The sequence below is a fragment of the Zootoca vivipara genome, chromosome 8 (genome assembly GCF_965207765.1).
Source record: "Zootoca vivipara chromosome 8, rZooViv2.hap1.1, whole genome shotgun sequence".
Taxonomy (NCBI): domain Eukaryota; kingdom Metazoa; phylum Chordata; class Lepidosauria; order Squamata; family Lacertidae; genus Zootoca; species Zootoca vivipara.
In genome coordinates this window covers 50580014-50605485 of record NC_142591.1, presented here as the reverse complement: position 1 = coordinate 50605485, position 25472 = coordinate 50580014, and the positions used below count along the sequence as shown (strand labels likewise).

General features: G+C 39.4%; 1 protein-coding gene across 1 annotated transcript in view; it reads right to left on the bottom strand.

Annotated features, from left to right (window-relative positions):
• Positions 1-706: 706 nt before the first annotated feature.
• The window catches only part of LOC118090321 (XK-related protein 4), a 33793-nt gene continuing 9027 nt past the window's right edge, over positions 707-25472 (bottom strand). The window contains exon 2 of the mRNA XM_088675494.1: positions 707-7936. Within this exon, the coding sequence (XP_088531620.1) occupies positions 6990-7936 (947 nt within the window). The 3' untranslated portion in view covers positions 707-6989. The remainder of the gene's footprint in view (positions 7937-25472) is intronic.

The following is a 25472-nucleotide window of genomic DNA, read 5'->3' as shown; positions in this document are numbered from 1 at the left end:
GTGTGTGTGTGTGTGTCCTGTGACCTCGACATGCAACAAAGTAGCACATAGTGTACACTTTTAAAATGCACAAATATGCTTGCAAATATCTCCTCTTATACAGAAAGTTATGGGCAGTTTACGGGTAAAAGTGGACCTTCTGCCTGCAAATGTGTGTACTGTATCTGTACAAATGGGAACAAGCAAAAAGGGGCATTCTACATGTAATGGCTTTCTGGAGAATTAAAAAAAATCAGCAGTTGACATTAAAAGCAGGACATTTTGGTAACTCATCTTGCCCCTAGAGTTTATAGCTGAGCTGAAAGCAAGAATGGAATGCAGCCCACAGCACACCGATGAGCTAAAAACATGTTATGTTTTAAACATACTTATCAAGAACCTTGATGCCGTTTATGCTTTTTGGAGACCAAATACGCTTTTAAAATTATAAAGAGGGAAAAGACCACTAGGGGAAGATTTGGAGCAGAGAAAGAACTAAGTGCCAGAGGTGCCTCCCCCTCCCCACCAAACATTTCCATTCTCATACTTGTTCAGATAATGATAAGTATATTCATATTTGGAAGGAGAAGTGGGGTCATGGTGGCTGTGTACTGGTCCAATGTGTGTGTAAGATCTACACACACAGGCTCAGTTAAGATGCTTCTCTCTCTCTCTCTCTCTCTCTCTCTCTCTCTCTCTCTCTCTCTCTCTCTCTCTCTCTCTCTCTCTCTTCCTCCTCCTCCCCCCCCCCATGTGTTTGCACAGGGCTTCAGCCAGGGCTGGTGAAAAATATTTTGGTGTCTGTCACACACACATGCTCAAGTCAAGGCAGACAGGCTGTACCCAAAGCTGAGGCTGGTTAAGTTGCTTTGATGCCTGAGGAAGAAAATCCTACAAACACGTCTCCCCCTCCTGGGCAGCAAAAATACAGCAGTCATAATTTCCTGCCTTCTTATAACATCCAGAGTTATTTGTCTGAAGTGGCAGCTTTACTTTGCTGCTGATAGGGCTGGTTCTAGATTTCCTCACCACCACCTCCAAAGCAGCTTTTGTCTAAAGGGCATTAGGATCCCAACATCATTTCTTGGTTTTTGTTTTAAAGAAAAGCCACTTTGGAAATGACAACTGAGAGCAAAGAAACCTTCAAGAAAGATCACTCTGAATCCTTTCTTAACTGTACCCTATACTTTTTATATAGTTCTATAAATTTATAATATACAATAACACAATACCTTTGCCAACAGTAAACATATTTTGGTGGTATCACATCACTATATTATTGCTAATGCGTGACCAATATTAATAAATAATAAACTGCCTTTAAAGCTACTTTTCCTTTCCATTCTCTTTTTCCATCAAAGCAAAATAGAAAATCTCAATGCTAACAGAATCTGTATACAGGTAGGTAGCCGTGTTGGTCTGGATCGAAGTAAAATAAAAAAATTCCTTCAGTAGCACCTTAAAGACCAACTAAGTTTTTATTTTGGTATGAGCTTTCGTGTGCATGCACACTTCTTCAGATACAGTGAAATGAATCTGTATACTTTTTGACATTTTCAGCAACATGGATGGGCAAACTTACTTAAAAATATTATTCAACCCTATGCTTACTGCTTTCTCTTAAGGTAAAACATATTACTGAAAACCCTCGGTTTAAAAGAACTGTGATTGACTTGAAGCTCAGTGAGAGGCGAAATGCAGTTTCTTCACAAAACCTTTTCAACCTGTCACACAGGCATCATTTGTCACCCACAGACCTTCCCAAAGAATAGTGCTGCTATTCTAGGGAGTTAGGACTGTTTTTGAGAGTATAAATTTGCTGGGCAACTCCATCAGTTATACATCAAACTGTGGTTTTGGTTGCATGGGTAATTTATTTTGGCAGTAGTTCATGTGTTGCTTTTTGAAATAGGCTGCTTCACTCCAGAAAGGAACTCCAGAAAGCTCTACAAAAATAGACAATGAATACTGAAGAAATATGCAAATGAATAATGTGATCTCTGAATAAATCTTCAGGTTAGGTTTTCAAAATCTCTCTCATACACAGTGAAAAAGAAAAATAGTTAAAAAAGAACAATAAAAATACATGGTTTCACCAAAAACGTGAGAATGCAAAAAAGTATTAATTATGCTATTCAAATCAAATGCTTGATTTTTACTTAAGCTTCCTGTGAAAGAGTGAGCAATTAAAAATAATTAAGGAGTTCAACACATTTCTCAATTCTGTTATACTGTGCCAAGATGTAAAAGTGTAGGTTTGTTGATTTATGAACAACTTACCATTATATAAAAAATCATGTCTTCTCTGAAGATGCTTAGCTTTAACAGACACAGTGGGTTTGGAAGAACCAGTTTCCTTAGGATGTATACAATTTTTTCTGTTTCCTGACATGCAAAGGAGCAAGTGACACAACAGCAGACTTCCACCATTATATTACAGCCAGATTCTTGACATGTGAACAAATTCCAGAATACAAGAGCCAAGGAGCAAAAACTCCTCTGAGCACACACACTGAAATCAGTGGACAAGTGCTGGAAATCACCCACTTTCATTTGCTCATTGCCTCTCATCTCCTAAAATCGGTTACCACAATGTCAGCAACTCTGATCAGAGATAGGGAAGGGGCACTCACAAAAAACCCCTCCCTCTTCTTTAACAGATACTTCCCACTGGATCACATGCAAGGGCACTGATTGGATATAAAGCCCTATATTGCTTACTACAAGATGTATCTAGAGCAATATAATCCTGTTTCTGAATGAAATAAATTTACAGTGTGTCTGCTTTGATGCTGTGCCAGGCCATTAGCTGATTGACATGCATGGGGAATGCCAAATCAAGTGATAGCTAGGAGGAACAATTTCAATAGGCTTTATCTGTTGTGCAGATACAACAATTAAGTAATAAAAAATGTGTATGAGAGAGATGTATGTAAACATGTGTGGTCATAGCCACCCTCCTCCCAAACAGGAATGCACATGCCACTCGTTCTCTGCATCTGCCCCTTCACTTAAAAGGTAAAGGGACCCCTGACCAGTCCAGTCGTGACCGACTCTGGGGTTGCGCGCTCATCTCGCATTATTGGCCGAGGGAGCCAGCGTATAGCTTCCAGGTCATGTGGCCAGCATGACAAAGCCGCTTCTGGCGAACCAGAGCAGCACATGGAAACGCCGTTTACCTTCCCGCTGTAGCGGTTCCTATTTATCTACTTGCACTTTGACGTGCTTTCGAACTGCTAGGTTGGCAGGAGCTGGGACCAAGCAATGCGAGCTCACCCCGTCACAGGGATTCGAACCGCCGACCTTCTGATCAACAAGCCCTAAATATTTACTACTCATTCATAATTACTACTATTATTACCACTGATGTTTTATTTTTAGGTCTTGGTAGAACAAAACACCTTGAACTTCCAACCAGCAGAAACATGCTTTTCATATGCCTGCAGATTAAAAATATATACCCCCCCATAATCTTTTAACAGAGTAGGCTTAATTTATGCACCACCAGAATGCACAGCAGACACATGATGCCTAGTTCTTCTGAGATAGTTAATCTTGTATTTGGGGCTGTACCATTTCATACTGCATTAAAGCATTCTGTCTCCCCTCTTCACTCTTATACGAGAGATCCCATTTACATGAAACACTAATGTATCAGGGGCATGGCTTTGCTAGAATGCTTTCCTGGCATCTATTTTTGTATATGGACCTTTTTGTGTAAAGGAGCACTAAGTCGTGTGATCCTCCATCTGCATACTAATAAATGTTTCTTGAACTTGGGTTTCCAGCTGTTGTTGGACTACAACTCCCATAATCACTTGATTACTGGTCCTGCTAGCTAGGGATGATGGGAATTGTAGTCCAAAAACAGCTGGTGACCCAAATTTGAGAAATGCTGTGTAGTACAGCTCAAACTAGGCCTATCTTTAATTTCCATGGTGCTGAAGATTAACATACCAGACTACAATCTCTTCTGTTCTGTGACAAATTCATCCAGAATGCAAGGTAGTATATCTTCTCCAACACCAATCAAATCTAGTGACATGCAGCTGGTGTGGATACAACAAGCCATGCTGACACAGTTGGGCAGACTCAGACCAGTTCATATATGAGGACTTGGTTGAATTTGGGCTGGATTGAGATCAGTGATGCTCAAATGGAAAAATTCCAGTTGTGTCCTACTCTTCTGAAAGGGATTTACATCTACACTGGATTGTTTCTCAGGAAACAAGTTGGCTACCTTCAAGTCATCTGTTCAACAGTCTTTGCCATATGCCCAATATTTGCTTATTTTAGTTCTTTATATTCCATTTTTTCTTACTATGGTTGTTTATATTCCATTGCAAGTGCACATCTGAAATTGGTAATTATTGGGGTGGATTGAGAGAAACATCTGCACTGTCCACGTTGTATATTTAAAGCATACTCAACACACAGGACCTCCGCAAAGAACCCAAGAAACTGTGGTTTGCTAATTGTGCTGAAAATGGGGAGAAATTACGGGCCACATGATTCATTTGGGGTGCTTTAAATGTGAATTGAAAATGTTTTTAAATATATAGTATGGATCTGCACATGATAAAGCCACCATGGATGATTATTTCTGTGTTGTGGTAGCCATTTGTTCTGACCTATTATAGATGCATAGTGAGATAATGACTTGCTTATACCTAGAAGATGTATTGAATTAAAAGCATGAAAACTGTGATCTTACCGTGTTTTCAGTGAGATCTCATACTATTCAAACAGCACAACACCTTCATGTTCCTAGTCTGTTCATCATACCATAACTTCGTAATTTATTTCTGAAGCTTCTTTATACTTCTCTCAAGAATTCATGGGGAAATAAGTTTTATCATTATATCCAATATACACACTGCATTGTACTTGAAACACTCATTTGAAGGCTTCAGTATTTTCAGAATATTCTAAAGGTTCCCATAGAGGCTTTCATATGCTATTATGTTGCAAAACAAATTAATATGGCATCAAGAGTACATGGCCACATCAATGTACAAAGAGCCAGCTGATAAAATTTGTGGACTATTTTTAAAACTTGAAGCTATTAAAGAGAATGAGTCATGTGAGAAAATATTCAAAGTCTATAAAAAGTAACAACCTTGTGTACTGTGTTTTGCTTTAGAAAAATATTGGCATATTACATGAGTTATTCCAATTTGCACCTGGTTTTGTTTTTTTAAAAAATACTATCAAATTTTGACTTGCATCTGTAATGCAACTGAAAGCACCATAAAGGGATACTTTTAACATAAGGAAGATACAATTAGCTTGGCCAAGGGAAGTATTTCATACCTGAATAGCTGTAAACAAAAGCACTATTGTACAAGTGAGTTTTAATAGATAGTCTGGATGCAATGCTAATATGTGAATGCTCAAGGTTTTTTTTTTTAAAAAAAGAAACTTTCCCTTGTCCATGCTTCTTCAACATAGCAATGAGAAAGTGTTCAGAAAAAAAAGAGAGAGAAAGTGTTCAGAAACTTATCTCAGTTCAACAGCATCTTAATCTTAACTATGGTTAGTTGAAAGCAGCCAACTTCAAACCATAGGTTTCAACTGATCATAAAATCACTGGCATAGTTTAGCATTCAGGTGACATGGTAAGCTATGGTCAGTCTAAGATGGAAGTGGAAGTTTCTGATCTATTTGCAGCTGTGCAAAGTAGGAGAGGGATGAAGGGAGCCCATGAGCCTGAGATTTTCTGAAGCTCATTCTCATACATCCAAACTCAGAGAAACAGGTTTTGGCCAATTCAAGAACATGTTGCACACAGCCTGGTTTAATGTGTGTTTACTTTAGATACTTACAGACAAGTAGCCAATTTTCACCTTAAGAAAATAGTGATGTCTGCAAATGTGGAAAGTATGATTGTTCTTCCCAGCTTCTTGCTTAAGTACTCGTGCCACCCATTTTCTGTCCCTCAAACAACAATATCAATTTTGCAGTTACAGCAATGTTTGGCACTAGAAGGGTATGACATTGTAGTTTCTTATCGCATCTTCTGCACACATTCACACACACAGAGCTATGCATCCCAGATCCCGAAAAAAAACGTAAGTTAAAAGTCTGTTCATCTCTTAATATTGTCCTGAACATGATCACCAAAAGTTTAGATACAGGAAATATACCTTCTTGTTTTGATGTAATTTCTCTTCCTCAATCTTTTTTTGTAATTGAAAATTTAATCATGATTATCATTTAATTTACATTGCTAAAGATTAGCTGAAAGCTGGGGAGCCATCTGCATAGAATTTCTGTTTTTAAAATGCCAAACCCCTGAAATTGTATGTATAATATTTCTGTTAAATAGAATAAAAGAAAGCAAATAAATATATAAATATGAAGAGCTCCTTAGATTGCAACACATGTATTTTGCTCAATTAGAATTTAATTTAGTTCTAGACTCAGAAAAAAAACACCTGAATGTCTTTTTCAAATTGTAATTCTTTTGCAAATGTTTTATGATTTACCTATTCAAGACTAGAGAATAATATTTTTTTATATAATTTCTTTTATAGAAACTAGAGTTCACTTAACAGTAACATTGCCTTTTGCAAAATAAGTTATTTTGACATTTCCCCCCCCCCGACTGTTTCTCCATTTTGTAAATGACTATGCAAACACCAATAGTTGAAGTTTCTCTAAAATAAAATTAAAAATGCATTAACTGGTATGTTGATGCAACTCATTCAAACCTTCCTGTTTTACTTTTAAATACTGTGCAGTGCACTTTGAAAGAAATAGGAAGTAACTGGACTAGGTCTATTTCTCAGTCAGATTTTTTGAAGCTCTTGGATGCTGCTGCTTTATAGGTGTATTACCGACAGACTGTGGGACAGCGGATCAAATGATAATCATGATGGTAGCCAGATACTATTACCTCTTGCTGCTCTGTTGTAGAATGCAGTTAAGTTATTGCCACGGCCCTATTGCCACCCTTTTATTTTGGATGTATCGTAGCCGCTGCATTGAGCTCTCTTTAAAAATTGTATTTATAATGTTGTTTCATATTCCAACCGCTCCTGTATAAGGGCATCATCTTTATATTGTAGCCGTGGAGGAGCAGGCGAACATTCAAAAGCTAAAATGGCCTTTCTCAGGCTCCTGTCCAATACATGTCTCTCCCATGCTGGATACCTGTTCCTGAAGAGATCGATTTTAATGACAGATTCTTCAATCCTTGGTGGCCGTGATGAAGGAGTAGAAGGTGCAGTAGGTCTCACCTGAAAAACAGGCACACACCCATCTCTCTCTGCAAATTTCTGATCCCGGTCACTTGTGACACTCCTGTTATTAGAAATAGACCTTAAAGTACTTGATGCTACTTCCGGGGGAAGAGTAAAGGCAGCTACAGAGTCCTCACAAGCACAGCTTGGTGACTGCCCAAACCTTGGTCCATTGGGATGAAAGAAGGCATAGTACATCAGCATAAAAACAATGCCGGTTAAAAAGCTGCTGAACACCACACATAGTGCCGGTATGGCAAATGCATCAGAAATCATAGGAGCCTTGTATAGGTACCAAAGAGCACTCAAGGCAGTGTTTTCCAAAAGGATCACAAAATAGTAAATGAAAAGCCTACAGCGTGTCCTTCCCTCCTTGACGTTGAACCAACTAAAGATATAAATGATCCCAACGACCATATCGAAGACAATCTCTTCCCACTTAGTGATGCAGAACTCCGTCTCGCAATGGACAATCCAGAAGGTCATGATGCACCAGTGGAGGACGATGAAGATCCCAAAATACAGTTGGAAAACAGAGGCAAAGAGAGCAAAAGTAATCACCCGGGCAGCAATTGTGAAGAAATGCCAGCAGAACTGGATTATCACAGCCATATAACTGATTGGTTTCTTGTCATCACGGGAATCACGAAGTGCTTTTTGATATGAAGCCAAAGCCCATGCCAAAGACACAAGGGATGCTGCAGCAGTAAGTCCTAGAAAAATGGGGCAGGACAGGGAGGGAGAGAAAGAAAGAGACAGACAGAAAAAGAGAATACAGTCAAGAAATGCAAATGCTTCACATACGAGTGTTTTTGCCAAGGAATCTTAATGAACCAGGAGGAAGCCCATGTCTTTTAGCCTTATTACACAAATGACTAGGTAAAAAGGTAAAGGTATTTATTATTTATACCCTGCCCATCTGGCTGGGTTTCCCCAGCCACTCTGGGAGGCTTTCCAACAGAAAAATAAAATAAAATAATCTATAAATCATTAAAAGCCTCCCTAAACAGGGCTGCCTTGAGATGTCTTCTAAAAATCTGGTACCTGTTTTTCTCTTTGACATCTGATGGGTTCCACAAGGCGAGTGCCACTACCGAGAACATTAAGTACAGTTCAACCCATTCATTTGAACTCATATTAGCAAAAAGATCACCCTAATCAGTGCTTTTTCAGTGGGTACGGAGTACAGGCACCTCTCTCTTTTTTGGTTAAAAAGTGTGGCACTTACTTCATGGTGAGTACCGGAACCTATTTTTCTCGGGGGGGGGGGGGGATACTGATCCTAATCATCAAATTTCCTTAAATACACAAAATCCCAACTCCCCTCATACTGCAAAAACATAACTCCTCCCTCCCCACTCACACCACAAATTCACACACACACACACATAACCACAAGCTACTCAGAGGCATTAAAAAAAATACTTCACATGCTTCACGACTCTGCCTGCAAATCAATATTAATTCTTATTTCATTGGCTAAAATATGGTCTTGAGAACTGAGGTTAATAGAGGAATAGCAAGAGAGAGAGTAAAAAAATCAGTGGCTTAAACATTCTTATCTTGACTTTCAAATAGATTTCTTCCTCCATTGGGAAGAAAACAAATGAATCAAAGACAGGTTAATAAAATTTCCAATGAGTAAACAATCTAGGATCACTGAAAAGGGATTAGTTATGCCTTAATTATCTGTGCTGTCATACTCACAAATGATAAAAAAGATAATATCAATTTTGCTGGGAGGGAACAAATATCTGAATGAACTAATCTGCTTTTAAGTACAAAGTCTCATTTATGACATCATGCATGCAGATGGTGATTGTTGCATAATGCTGAAGTTGGTAATTCCCAGTTCCCTATTTGCATGGAAGTTCAAAACATAGCTCAATAAGAAAACTTCTAAAATAACCAAAGGTTACATGTCCCTGACCCTTAACATCCATTATGGCGTGGGGGGGGGGGGGAGCTAGCAATCGCTGCTAGCCACAATGGCTATGTTCTGCCTTCACAGTCTGAGGCAGCAATTCTTCAGAATGCCAAATGCTTGGAACCACAAGAGAGGAGTACACTATTGTGCTCAGGACTTGCTCAAGAGCTTCCTACAGGCATTTGGTTGGCCACTATAATGTTCATAATTACATAATCCCAAGCAATGACAACAATAAAAGAACTGGGGCAGTCATGTCTACCATAAGCTTTTAAGCCACCCCAGATTGTTGTTGTTGTTTAGTCGTTTAGTTGTGTCCGACTCTTCATGACCCCATGGACCAGAGCACGCCAGGCACTCCTGTCTTGCACTGCCTCCTGCAGTTTGGTCAAACTCATGTTGGTAGCTTCGAGAACACTGTCCAACTATCTCGTCCTCTGTCGTCCCCTTCTCCTTGTGCCCTCAATCTTTCCCAACATAAGGGTCTTTTCCAAGGATTTTTCTCTTCTCATGAGGTGGCCAAAGTATTGGAGCCTCAGCTTATACCAGATTATACACCTACAAATCCAGAAGACTGTCCACAAAAAGATTTTGTTGCATGGTGTCCAGCCCAATGCTTTACTTGTGAGCAGCAGACTGTTGAGAATGTGTGCCCATGCCAATAATAGCCAAAATATTTAGAAAAGCATAAGGAACTAGGAGTGCCCCAAAATAAATTTAGGATCACTCCAAATCATAAATTCGTGTCCTCTAAAAGATGACATTGAATTGCATCTGACCCAACTCTTCCATTGAGCACAAGACAGCTACTGTTCAACATTTTCCTCCCAAAGGTTTTTTCGAAAAAACAGATCCCCTCCCTCATTCCCCCCCCCCCCCGGACTTTCACATCATTAGGCACACGCAATATTGTGGGCAATTTATACTGTCTGCACTGGACATTTTTGGGAACCAATACCAATTTAACTACACTGTATACATTTCTAAAGATAGACAAATGTCTCTGTTAAAATACGCATGGGAAAGATCCTGTACATTGAATATGTCTTTAGGCACAGTTTGAACACTTATGCCTATTCTCAGGAAATACAAGTACTAAATGAATATGTATGTGAACCTATGCCTATTCAACCTGCACAGGTGTAACAGTCTTTTCATGCAACCAGGGACCAAGGAAAAATAGGGCTTTGTAGATGCTGTGCAGACATTCACTGGAATGCCTATAAACTGAGGTGTGTCCTTCTGCCGCAATCTTCTCCTTACCTACACACATTAACTCACTGATTATTCTGTAAAAGCAAGGCTCTTAACTTTGAAGCCCTCTCCCATCTACTGCTCCTGCTAATAGAGAGATTCAAGACGTCACGTCATTTTTCTTAATTATACCTTTGTGCAACAGTATGACTTTGATAAATAAACCTCTAATCTTCTTGATTATATCAGGGACATGGTGATATGTCACACCCTGTTGCAGATTGATAAACAAGATTGCTACAAAAATCTGTTGTTTTCTTCTTGAACATCAGACACTGGCACCTTTCAGAACATAATACATCAAGGCTGCCATGTTATTTTATCAAACGGTCATTACTACCTGATCAGGAGAACTTTAAGATGAATCCCGTGGGAGACAACATTATTAATGACAGGGTAGTGTTGAAGCCATTGATTGAAATGGTAACCCTAACCCTAACCCTAATCCTTCATGTAGACCAGCGTGAAGCCTTTTTGATCTGGTGAGGTGTATCACATTATAAATGTGTTTAGATGCTTGCTGTGAACAACTTTGCAGATTTACTGAGCTTGGAAGTAGGCACAGTGAAACCTTTGACCTCTGTGATGAGGTCAGCCAACGCTATGCCAAGGTTGAAGCTGGAAGATATTCAGTTCTCTCAGGGATGTTACAGTACAATGATAATGTGAAAAACTTCTTTTTTTATAAGGATACTCAAGAGTCCTTCAAAACACTATTGTAACATTGTTTTTAATTTATTGTTCTCTATTCATTATTGTTTGTGACCTTGAAAGTTTACTGGATGAAAAGGCAAGATATAAATAGTTTAAATAATTTTCACTGTGTTGGGGTTTCCTTCAGTGCAAGGGCTATTGACATAGCTGTCAAACCTCCCTTTTTTGGTGGGAAACTCCCTTATTCCAAGCCATAGCTGTCAGCCTTCCCCCCCTTTTTTTTTTGCTGGAAATTGCCTTATTCCAGCGCTGTTTCTCGCTGCTATCCTGGATTGTTAGATATACCGTAGACTGTCCCCGGGACAGGTGAGGCTGCTGCTGATCCCTTATTTTCAAATCCGAAAATTGACAGCTATGGCTATTGGATTGTGCTGTTAATTACTGTATAGTCAATCAAAGCTACTGAATCCCATGGAGAAACAGTCACTGGGTCAGGGTGTAAGCAAAGGTTGGTGTGGGTTGGTGGGATGTCTAATAGGAAATTTCTGCAGTTGGAAATCTGCTTTCATAAACCTATGGAGGGGAATTTGCGTTGCAAAATAGTTAAGTATGTGTATGGTTTGGCATTAACAAAACCCACTTCTCCCAAGAATGCTATGTGGATCAATAGCTAATCAAACACAAACTATTAATGTATAGAGATGGGCAAGGCAAGGTTACAGGAAGAAAAGAGGCCATACTGTGCAGCTGCAAAGATGTTTGTAAGACTCCTTGTGGATAATTCTGAAGATTTTAATTTTGACAAGTTCTGAATCTGAGATTATTCTAAATTGAGTAAACTGAGGAGGAGGTTTGGAAAAACCAAAACCAATTTCTTGTACAGTGGTATACCTCAGGTTAAGAACTTAATTTGTTCTGGAGGTCCATTCTTAACCTGAAACTGTTCTTAACCTGAGGTACCACTTTAGCTAATGGGGCCTTCCACTGCCGCAGGGCCGCTGCTGCACGATTTCTGTTCTCATCCTGAAGCAAAGTTCTTAACCTAAGTCTGTAACCTGAAGCGTCTGTAACCCCTGTAGTAAGGAAATTTCAGAAAGATGTAGGAAGTTACATCTTTCATTGTCAGTGAAGAATCACTTTAGTGGTTTTCATGCATTACTAAGGTAAAGGTAAAGGTAAAGGACCCTTGGGTGGTTAAGTTCAGTCAAATTCGACTATGGGGTGTGTTGCTCATCTCCACTTTCAGGCCGAGGGAGCCAGTGTTTGTCCTCAGCCAGCTTTCCGGGTCATGTGGCCAGCATGACTAAACCACTTCTGGTGCAAAGGGACACAGTGATTACTATTAGCAAGCTCAAGAGGCTCGGTGGTTTAGACAACAGCGCCACCTGCGCCCCTCATGCATTACTACAGTCACACGGCACTGAGTTGTAGGTCATAGCTGTCAAGTTCTCCCTTTTTTAAAGGGAAATTCCCTTATGCTGAATAGGCTTCTTCGCGAGAAAAGGGGAAACTTGACAGCTATGTTGTAGGTATACTGATAAATTGACTAACTTTAAAAACAGAAATAATAAAATCATCAAAATACAACTGATGATTATTTGAAATTGTTAAGCACTTACACAAAAAAGTAAGTTACAAAAGCAACTCACAAAACTTACAAGCAACTTACAAAATCCACAAAATTCAAAACAAGTATGTATTGTATCTCTGGGTAGGGTTCCAAAAACAAATAAGTTTTGAACAAGCTTCCAAATAGTACAATGAAGGCACCCTGCTTGATATTAAAAGGCAGGAAGTTTCAAAGCATGAGTGCTGCTACACTGAAAGGGAAATTACTAGAGGCAGTGGAAGACAGGAGTGCCTGGAGTGCTCTGGCCCATGGGGTCACGAAGAGTTGGACACGGCTAAACAACAACAAAAATGATAGAGGTGACCTTACAGGCCTTGGATGTGTAAATCCAAACCAGACACAGATGGCAGCACTTGAACTTTGCCTTTACATAGATTTGGAGATGATAATGACCTACATTCCACCTACTGCATTAATCCCTATAAAAAGTGGCAAGGCTTTGCCTTATTATTATAGTTGTCCTGTTGTTATTTTTTAATGTTGCTCAAGCAGAGGCAAGCCTTCCAAATTTCTTAATGATTAGTTCTGAACGTTGGTTGCACTGACAATTATCTCATCTCTCTGAGAATTACTAAACTATTCATTATGAAAAAGGATGAAGCAGTTCTCCAAGTCTTTGGCGATTCTGTACTTTGGATTCATTCCATGAAAAGAGAAGATCAAGAGTTTGAAGGTCTTTTTATTCTCCAGCATCCATGTTGCTACTACTGCAGCCATTCACACCCCCATTGCCTTTCTATGGTGATTTGACAAGAACAAACGAAAAACCCCACACTGAACCAAAATGATCAGTGACAAAAATGGGAGCCGCACAGGACACAGAGCAGTTTGAAAGCGATTTATCCTTCTATCTGTTATTAATCATTACAACAAATTAAAGACGAACAGGTCAAATCAGTTATGATATACTGGGTGAGGGACTTTGGATATAATATACAACTAGCAACATGCGAGATGCGGGATTTGAAGTTTACAGCATGCCATATTTTGAAAGAAAATTATATGAAAATGATATATTGCTGGTATTTAACCTGAGCACAGAACAAATCTAAACCGTGAAAGATCCCTGAAACGAGATGTATAGAATTAAATATATATTTAATTATATTCTTCACTTTAATTCTATACATCTCATTTCAGGGATCTTTCACTTTTTAGATTCATTTGTTCTGTGATCATTATATTCCCATGATTGCCTTTTTTGCTATCTGGTATTTAGCCCCTAGCAAATGTATAAAGCAAGGTTAAATACATGCTGGAAATGTAAGGGAAAAGAGGGCACCTTTTACCACATGTGGTGGATCTGTAAGGTAGTAAAAGAAAAGAAAAAAGGAAGATGATATATAATGAACTGATTTTCTTAATAAAAAAATAATGTTTTCTTTAAAAATGGAAGCTTTCTTTTAGAAATTGTAGGTGCCGAAATTCCAAGGGACCAGAAGAGACTTTTTATGTACGCGACTGGATGCTATCAGCTCAGATATGGAAATAAAACATAAGCCCCACCAGAGAAGAATGGCAGATTAAACTGATGGACTATGCAGAAATGGCAAAAATGTCCGGAAGAATCAGAAACCAGGAAGACCAAAATTTTAATAAGGAATGGGGAAAATATATGTTGTTGTTTAGTTGTTTAGTCGTGTCTGACTCTTCATGACCCCATGGACCATAGCACACCAGGCACTCCTGTCTTCCACTGCCTCCCACAGTTTGGTCAGACTCATGTTCTCTTCGAGAACACTGTCCAACCATCTTGTTCTCTGTCGTCCCCTTCTCCTTGCGTCTTCAATCTTTCCCAACATCAGGGTCTTTTCCAGGGAGTCTTCTCTTCTCATGAGGTGGCCAAAGTATTGGAGCTTCAGCTTCATTTTTTTTATATATAGCAAATGTACATTCCAGACAGCTGTCTTGCTTTATGTAAACCAAGACTGGGTAATATGTGGCAAGCGTGTGCTACTTACATTTGTTGCTTCACCAGTCCAGGCAGGTGTAATTATCTGAAACCTTTTGCAAGGTGCAGTCCAGATTGCCACATTTTTGAGTGGGGAAATCTACTTCTAAATATTGGCATACTGATTTGAATGTCTTAAAAGAAACGTCATCAGAACAGTAATTAGCAAATCTTTTAATAGGCTTATGTCCCGATAATTCATCTCATGGTTTCATTTGCAAAGGTGGTTCCAAAATTGCCTTGAATTTTTGAGTAAACGTGGGCTGTAAATGCATGTTATGAATGTGGGACACCAGCACCAACTTCTAGCAGACAAAAGGTTAAACAGAAAGTCCTCAGTGTTTCAAGGGATAGTCTGATAATACTTGAATCTGGAGTAAAGGCATCAACTCACTGCTACACTGTGGATTAATCATGTGTCCTAGGACGTATTTCACAGGAGTCTTGGTACTCTGGCCAAAGAATGAAAAGGTTATAAGCACATTGCACAATCAGAGGTGTAGTGAAAAAGCTTAAAAGGTAACATAAGGTAGTGGTAGAATAATCCGGTCTGGGAAGTACAAGAGAGCCCTGGAAATGAACAGTAACAGTACAAGGAAAGAGTAAAAAGTCAAGAATTTGTTTAGCATCACGGCAAGGAGGTAGGTATCTTTCTTCCCCTATAATAAAAAGGTAAAGGGACCCCTGACCATTAGGCGCTCACCTCACATTATTTGCCAAGGGAGCCGCCGTACAGCTTCCGGGTCATGCGGCCAGCATGACTAAGCCGCTTCTGGTGAACCAGAGCAGCACACGGAAATGCCGTTTACCTTCCCACTGTAGCGGTACCTATATATCTACTTGCACTTTGACATGCTTTCGAACTGCTACATTGGCAGGAGCTGGGACTGAGCAACGGGAGCTCACCCCGTCGCGGGGATTCGAACAGCTGACCTTCTGATCGGCAAGCCCTAGGCTCTGTGGTTTAACCCACAGCGCCACCCGCGTCCCTTCCTCTATAATAAACTTAAGTAAATATTAACTAGCAAACCTTGGTTTTAAAAACTATAGAAGTAACTACATGCATTTGAAGCTAGAAAGACAGTGTGGGCAATTGTGTTTGTGGGGCTGTTCAGAATCGTTCACAGTATTACAAAGGCAGAGGCTGTATTTGGGGTCTTTTACATTGGAGTATTTTGCAGGTGTCGTGCCACTTCACTCTTTTAAAACTGGGAGAGAATATGTGTTCTGTTATTGATGGTGCTTTTGAACAACCAGGCACGTAGCTTGGGAATGCTTCTGGGCTCTGCTTTACTCCTTGATGCTCAGGTGAAGGGCAATTTAATAAATGAACAAGTGATAGCATCTAAACATGCTATCATGTACAGGTGCAGCTCTATGCATGTATTGAGGAAGGGCCAGCAGAAAGCATGACATGGGGCATAGAGTTAGCTAGTGTGACTATGCTGACAAACTGATTTTTTAAATCAGAGGTGCCAGCATTATGTACACACATGGATGCACAAAGCAGCAGTGAGTGTGGTGTAGTGGTTAGAATGTTGGACGCGGATATGGAACCCCAATATTTCAATCCCACTTGGCTATGAAGTTCATTGAGTGACCTGGGACCACTTGCTCTCAGCCTATCCTATCTCATAGGGTTGTTGTGAGGATAACATAGGGAGAATTACGTATGCTTCATGGAGCTCCTTGAAGGAAAGGTGGAATATAAATGTAATAAATAAATAAAGTGCACTGTCACTGATTTTGCAGGGAAGAATCTGTTAGTGAGCAGTGAAGTGTGTAATAAAGTGATCCCAGAAGGCTTGGAAACATATAACTAAAAACTGACATGGCAAAGCATTTTAACCCAGTGACTAATTTATTTCCATTTTCTTCTTTTTTAAAAAAAAATACTGGTGGGAAAATGAAATACTAATATGTATACAAAAGGACTTCATTTTCATGCATTGTTTTACTATATTTACAGCTGTGTCAGTGCATACCAATTTTGCCTGAACAGAAGAGAAAAATAGTGCAAGCCCAAATCTTAGCTACTGTGCATTCATTTTGGCAGCTTTAAATAAGAAGCACTTTTAGTACAAGTGGAACCAAGTCACCTTAATGCTTAAACTAGTATCAAGGGATTATTTGGAGCTGATGCCTTACTTCTACACAGCTCTGTGCTCAGACAAGCTTTACATACAAAAGGATAGTCAACACAATACAAAATCAGGTTCAGTGAAAGTTACATAACTAGACCCGAGAGTTTTTATTCTTCCCAAAGACAATGTTACTTCTTTCTCTAGAGCGGACATGAGTGTTCTGAGGAGGAATGGAGGGCACTTTACACTGAAAGCATTTTAGCGCATGAACACTTTAGAAAGAAGGGTATGCATTTCTCTTTTCTTCTCCCATCTCACTTTAATTCTCCTCCCTTGAAGAACTGGGGACTTAAACAGAATGTTAAACAAAAGGCTGATGTTCCTTTCAAGAGATACTTCAATTTTCCATTTCTATAATGTGCTTTATGATCTCAGTGATCATATTGCTCTTCAAAATGGTGGCTTAATGTCAATAATGAAAGGAATGGGCATTGCTAAAAGACTTTGGGCTCAGATGTCTGCTTTGGAAAGTAAGCTTTGCTAACAGCATGATCATAAGCATGCTTACTCAGAACCAAATCCTTTTCAGTTCACTGGGAGTTATTGCCAATACATCTATTTATCGCTGTCTAAATCTTATGAGAAATTGCTGGCGTCTTCTCTCTGACCTCCTTACTTTGATTCGTTCGTTCATTCAGTTTGTACACCACTTATATTTTTAATAAAAATTCTCAAAGTGGTTTGCAACTAATTAAAACACCAAATAAAACAATAGACAACAAAGCACTACTGAAGAAGGTGAAATATAAAGTATACATTCAAAGCAACATAATGAACAGGAAACTGAAATATGGAATCATAGAATAATAGAATTGTAGAGTTGGACCAACCCCCTGAAATGAAGAAATCTCAACTAAAGCATCTATGACAGATGGCAATCCAACGTCTGCTTACAAACCGACAAGGAAGGAAGTCCACCAACTCTCATGGGAGTCGGTTCCACTGTTGAACAGCTCTTACTATCTGAAAGTTATTCTTGATGATTAGTTGGAATCTTCCTTCTTGTAACTTGAAGCCATTGGTTAGAGACTTAGTCTCTGGAGCAGAAGAAGACAAGCTTGCTACATCCTTCATGTGACAGCCCTTTAGATAATTGAAGATGGCTATCACATCTCCTCTAAGTCTCCTCTTTACCAAACTGTGGCAGTGACGTAGCATGAGCCCATAGCTCCTGGGGCAAACTGGGAAAAATGAGCTCCCTTGGCCAGAGCGCCTCACAGGGTCAGGGCTGATGGTGCTCATTCCTCTGTGCTCTGGACACCAGTGCCCAGAGTGCAAGCGAATGAGCTCCATTGACTCCAACCCCAGGAGGCGCTGTGGACAAGGAAGTTCATTTCTCCCTCAGCCTGCAAGGCGCATGGAGGGAGAAATGAGCTCCACTGGCACTGCAAGGGGCCGTGGCCAATGGAGCTCGTTTCTCCCTCGGCACAACAGGTGTGCGGAGGAACAAGCTGCATTGGTCCCGCAAGGCAACATGGCCAAAGGGACTCATTCCTCCCTCAGCTGCAGGGCTCCCCAAATGTGCCCCCTTGGAAAGAGGCAGCGCCACCGCAATCACAGAATTGGAGAGGGGCAGTGGTACCACCTTCCCGATGCTTCCGCTCCCAGGCGGAGCAGCTGCTGCTGCCGCCCATGCCCCAACCCCAAAGGCCAGCAAGGGCACAGCTCCCCTTGATAAGGGAACTATAGTGGAGGTGCCTGGTTATGCCCACTCAAAAAAGGAGCCGGGGGCAACAGACACCCCCCCCAACACTATGCCACTGAACTGTGGACCCCAGAACTGGACACAGTACTCCAGTAGTCTGACCAAGGCACAATACAGAGGGTATAAATTTCCACAAAAATAATTAGATGAAAGGCAATATTAATTGCAGTTGCCTGGCCAATTAGCAATCAAGGTTTCACCACACTTCTTGTTAAAGGTAAGGGCTCCTTAATTTGGAATTGTAATGGACACGCAAAGCAAACATGCAGTCATTTTAATAATAATAATAATAATAATAATAATAATAATAATAATAATAATAATAATTTTTTATTTATACCCCACCCTCCCCAGTCAAAACTGGGCTCAGGGCGGCTATCACCAATAAAATTACAATAAGACATAAAAGAAAAGAAAACAATTAATACAGATTAAAATACAATATTAAAATTTAAAATGCAGCCTCATTTTAAGTAGTCTATAAATCAAAACCATGATGGAGGAAAACACAGGGGTCAAACTGAATCCAACCCAAAGGCCAAGCGGCACAGCTCTGTCTTTCAGGCCCTGTGGAAAGATGTCAAATCCCCGGAGGGCCCTTGTCTCCTATGAAAGAGCATTCCACCAAGTTGGGGCCAGTACTGAAAAGGCCCTGGCCCTAGTCGAGACCAATCTAACCACCTTATGGCTCAGAATCTCCAGAATGTTGTTATTTGTGGACATTAAGGTCCTCCGCGGGGCATACCAGGAGAGGCGGCCCCGTTACGAGGGTCCTAAGCTGCATAGGGCTTTAAAGGTCAAAACCAGCACCTTAAACCTGATCCTGTACTCCACCGCATTTTAAAGTGAAGACCTATAAATTGTTCTGTTACTGCCTGATCTTTTCTAGCAGCGAATCAGAAATTGTAATTGAAATATGTAAATCAATGCATCACCTTCTTTATATCAGGTTTCTATGCTGCTTTCCCCCCTTCACTTCCTTTGACTCTTCAAGAAGCCACTCTGTTTTCCTCTTTGCTCACAGGAACATAGTGAGATGAATTATAAACATCTAGGTTGGGACTGTCTGCACTGAAGAGCAACAGATCTCCTATGTTTCAGCTAGGGGTCTTTTCCAGCCTACCAGAATATGCAAAGGATTGAACCTGGGACATTTTGCATGAAGCCTTCCTCTAGCATCTCTTAAAACGTTTTTCCTACTTTGATTCTTGTTTCACTGCTCAATAGGAACAATAATCTGAAAGATTTTTTCATATATTGTAAGAGATAATAGTCTGCAACAGGATTTGTAATTACTATTTGGGAGAGAAGAAAAACTCACTATTTGTGTGCAATACAGATGATCATTTAAAAAAATTATTTCTATGTGCATGAAAGTTAATCAAGTTGGGCTATGGTCTAAAATAAAGTGGGGGAAGTATTAGTACTATAATATAATCCATTTCCCCCTCTGGGCAAAATTGTTATATGTATTTCCCACTAGATGGCACTGCAGAACAATTTAACTGATAGGTTCATTTGTGGTCTAAGGACATTTTTTGTTTCTATATTATTAGTCCTTTGAAATTTGTTAACAGCTTAGTCATATCCTATGGACAGACCTAGATGAGTGGGGCAGGATTGTTGATGAAGTGCCTTTGAAGTCATAAGATCAACCTAATCACAGCACTTTGTCAGTAAGGATTTTTGGCAGGTGTCAGATCTACCTGTGGAAGTAAGGGGGGGGGGGAGGTGATGAGGTAATCATCCAGGATGGAAGTAGTCAGAATCTAATCTATGAATGCCAGATTCAGGATAATTCCATATAAGTACGGAATATTGTCTGTACAAAAGCACAAATGGATACAGTGGTACCTCTGGATGCGAATGGGATCTGTTCTGGAGCCCGATTCGCAACCTGAGCAGTGCGCAACCCGAACCGCTGAATCTGTGCATGCTCGCCGCGTGATTTGGCACTTCTGCACATGTGCAAATCACCGAACTCAGAAGTAACCCGTTCCGGTACTTCTGGGTTTGGTGCGTTCGTATCCCGTGATGTACGCAACCCGCAGCGAACGTAACCAGAGGTATGACTGTATTGCACTGGTGAGTAGTTAGGGCACATCCAATTTTCATTTTTTGCCATGTTTCTGGGCACAGGTCTGGCCTGGATTTAAAGCTCCATGTCTGATCTGATAAGGGATTTTGTTTTGGCCCCTCCCCCGGCGTTTTCCATAGGAAAACTCGCATTTTACTGCTGAATCAGAGCAAACGAAAACTGGGTTTTCCATGGATTGCTGCTTTCTCCAATTCAGCAGTAAACATGGGTTTTCCTGGTGAAAGTGCCGGGGCGAAGAGGACGCACTTAGACACGGAGCTTAAAAGCCCAGACCTGTGCCTGATTTTATTGCACTAGTCATTAGGCATAGCAAAATATTGCAGTGTGCATGAGCTCCCAATAATTTTTCTCCATTAGTTTTGCTTATAAATGCCCACTACATTATACAATGCTTTCCCCTCTAGTTGTGACATAACTGGGATCTCTTTGAGTTCCACAACCAAATGCTGCATTTCTTTCCCATTCATTTATCAGTATGATCAGGAACATTACCGGTAATTTTAAGCAGGTAAAAAAATTGTAAGCAGGTAAAACTAACCTAGATTTATTTCAAGGACCATGGAAGATCCTGCCTTTCGTTTACCAATTCATAACTATTTTTAGCAACAAATCTGGAACAGACTATTTCACACCATAGCTTTACTTGGTATTAATACTTTCCTTTTGTTTTGTTTTTAAAATCTGTCTGGAGGCAAGAGCTCATCAAACTGTTCACTGATAGCTGCAGAAAACTGTAAGCAGGAAAAGTGCAAATATATGGAAGTGATGGTGGAAATATGAACTACTATGTTCTGTTTATTTTTTAAAAATACCTTTAAGCAACTTTTCATCTAAAAGTCACAAATTGGTGTAATAAAAAATGCAGTAAAACCAAAATTTCTACAATAATAATAAAAACAAACAGATTAAGAACAGACTGGTATTAATTGCCAGCTAAGCCTTAAGAGTGAGAATGAGCAATTGTGGGTCAAGTCAGGCAAGTCTCATTGCTGACCTCTTTTAAATGAGATATAAAGCCATACATTTTCAGAAAAATCTTCGAGGATTAAAACATGAGGGCGGCTCTTTGGGCATGTGTCCAATGATAGTTTTAGCCTGTTAATTTGTCTGATTGTAATGAGATTTAATTGCTGTATTTCACAGTTGATATTTTACTCCTTTATGCTTATATACTGCAATTTCATAACAAAAATGTAAAAGCAGTATACACACATAAACACAATAAACTACATAAAAATGGACATCACAGGTCACCAGGGAACTGTACAATTTTATTTTAGTTGTCTGCACAAGATTGTCAGCAAAGAAAAGTTTTCAGCAAGTATTTGCAAACAAATGCTAATGATGTCTGCTGAATGTTTACTGGGAGAGCATTCTACAAGATGGTCAATAACACTGAAGGCTTAGTTTCATGTTGGTATCACCGAACCTTACCAGGTTGGGAAACAACCATAGTTGATCTCAGTTATCGAGGTAGGATACAAAGGTTCTGGTGGTACAATCAGTGCCTTGTAAATTAACACAAGAACCTTGATCCAGGTTGTTTGCAGATGGGCAGCTAGTGCTGATATTAAGGATATATTTTAGTGACTATACATCACTTTGTGATGTGACTATTCTGAAAAGCCTTATAAATTAATAAATGATAAATATGAAATTATGCTGCCACTTTTATTTGGTATAATGTGTTTGGCTGGCCTGTGATTTATTTATGTGTTTGTTTGTTTTTTAAAAAAATAGTCAATGTTTTATTCCACTTCAAAGATTTCCCTAAGTGTGCTATTACAGCAGACTCACAGATGCCATCAATTCAAAATACTTGTTTCCATTCAGGATTCCAGAATGGTTCCTATTAGCAATTTTCTGTCTGGATTTAAAGGAAGATGCTGTGTTCACTAACCAGCAAAGAGAACATTTTGTGCATTATTATTCAATTCACTATCCCTGCATCCCTCATTTTGCTCAAAGCTCTTGAGTAAATATTGCTCCAAACTGGACAAAAGATAAAATGGGTGAGGACGATAAGGCAAACATGTATGTGTGCATCAAGTCTCATTGCCTAAAACAAAACAAACTATGAACACCTCAAATTGTTGCATAAGCAAAGCAGAAAACAGCAAATAGAGGGCAGAAGTGAACTGAGCAATATATGCGAGGGGCCAGTTCCAATCCTACTTTTAAAAGATGATAGATTCTTGCTAATTGTACTTGCAACCAAGTATCAAGCCAAACACAAGATCTGCTGAGATGAGTGAGTCTGAATTAGGCAGATCTTGGGCTTTCTCAGCTGAGCCAGGGCTCACCCAGAGTTGCACTGATGTTAAGTCCCTCGCCTTGGCTCAGCCAGGGCTCAGCTGGCAGAACTTACATAAGCAAAGGGGATTCTAGGAACATGATGGAATGGAGTAAGGAGAGATTTACACTTATTCTAAACCTTGTCCAGCTCAGTGATGTGGCCAAGGTGGGGACGGGGACAGGGCAGCGATGTCCTCATTTTTTTAAGGCTCCTAGCCATATGAGATAATCTTGATTCTTGGCAGAGAAGTGAATAAAAACCTATATGCTCTGGATAAAACAAGCAACCGCCTTGGAACCCTTTCCCTGTATTTCTGTATTATTTTGCTTTTGAAAATGTCTTTGTGAGTCTTTGGACTGAAATAAAGAATGTGTGTGTGAGAGAGAAGTGAACAGGTACGGTATGTCTCTCCTTCCCACATGCTGTCATCCTAGTAAGGTTCAGGCTCTCATGCACCTGTAACTATTTCAGGAAAAACAAGATATGTAGATGAATGCTTCATATTAAGTAAATACCTAGGTTGGCTCTCTGTTGAACAAAAAACTGGTGTCTTGCAGTCAAAATGAGCCATGAAATGTGCTCCAGCTTTGTAACTTCATGGTATTAGCGAGAAAAACAGCTACAGCATATTTTATTGTAGTTTGTGCTCTCTGCATTTCAATGTCTATTTAAATCCTCTTGTTGTTTTAGTTCAGCAAGAAAACAACAAAAAACTTTAACCAAGGAAAATTAATTCTGCTCCATGGGACCAAAACTGAGATTCAAGACTTTCAGTTAATTTTAATTTATATTCTTGAATGAAACCCTGAACCTGACTGTGACTGTGGATAATACTGCTTAGAACAATGAAGAGATATGACTTAATGCTGTGAACAGAGGTTTCGGGTTTTTTAAAGTGTTATTAAAGGTGCAATCTGTCCCTGATAACCACTAAATAAAGAACCTGTGGAGAAATTTAATTAGGATTTAGGGTAGTACTTTTCTGTGATCTGAGATATTAAATTAGAAAACAGGGCCTGGCCCAGATGTACATCTCTTGCCCTGATAAATCAAGATAAGAACAAACTTTATGCCCCAATGCAGCAGTTTCTCCTCCCTTCTCAGCATGTTGTGATTAATGCTCTCTTTGCACCCACAAAATATGCTCCAGAGAGTTTTTGATGGCATGCAGGGAGAAGAGAGGAAGGGGAAGTCCCATTATGTGAGTGGAAAGCCACTGATGCAATGTTGGATGCAACCTTTTACTTTTCTATTATTTCAGCCTTTGAACTCATCTCTGTTCCTCAAATTAGTCATTTTTTTAAAAAAAATCAAATTGATAAACAGCATACACAACAGAGATATGCTACCTACTTCTTCCTCCTACTCTCAGTCTCAGGCAATTTACATATAGATTATATACTGCAACATTGTGTAAGAATTTAATTCTGCACAAATACTAAAATGTGGTTGTGTTGGAGTGTGCATTAAGTGATCTATTCAATAAGGCTTCAGCGGTGATAATTTTGAAATACTAACGCTTGATGTAGGTGCTATACTAAGCTAAAACTATAAATCATCACTTTATAGTTCATAGCCAAGAGCTAATTTACATGGTAACACTTGTGGGTAGGTGCTAATGAGTATGTATGCAAGTCACGAAGAGGAATGACTAAATATAAGATGCATTAGCTATTCAATTATCACCATAATTGGAGTTGAAGTGTCATGCTCTATAGGGCTAAAACTATAACAATTCTGCATTCTGCATTCTGCATTCTGGCAGCCAGCCACTATTGGATTTTGTATATCTCCAGAAGGTGGAGATTCTTTGGACTTTCTATAGATCGCATAAATTAAGAGATTAATATTGGCTAATATTAAGCGGGACATAGGAAGGGGATCATGATCCCATACATTGGCATTCAACACTTTTTCATAGTAGAAAAAAAGAAATAAAATCTTTGAATGTATATACCCTTAGCACCTATATTTCATTTAAAAAAAAAGGAAATGGCATGTTAAAAATAGTGTGCCACTTTAATAGCATACTTCAGTTCAAGATATGGAGAAGACATTGATACCCTCCATGCTACAGTACATATTTCTGTTAATGCTTTTCTTCTTCTTTCATTCCTTTCCTGTTCTATACATTCAAAGTGTGAACTGATTGATACCTGCTGCTCTGAAATATCTCACATGACAAAATCTCAATGTTGTTGAAGCAGGGGCAACAGTTGTCCATAATTTGTGCCATGTAAAAGAACATGCAACCATCTTCTAGAGTCGTCTCAAGCTACAATGCTTGAACAGGATCTCTGCACAGTAACATCTGAAATTTTAAATGCTAATCATTTTATATACAGTGAGTTACAGCTGCTTTTCTTAGTAGTGTGGAGCACATACAATATCCTATTAATTCATATTCTTAGCTTCATATAGAAACTAAATTGAGATGCTTTCCATTGTTAATGCTAACTTTTATATTTGAATTTGCAGATTAATCCATTGGAATGAGTGGAGTAGAGATGAGGCAGAGATCTTGCTTGAGCGTAATATGAATTTGCCACTGTTGATGTGTCCACAAAAAAAGATTTTCAAAAAAATGTGT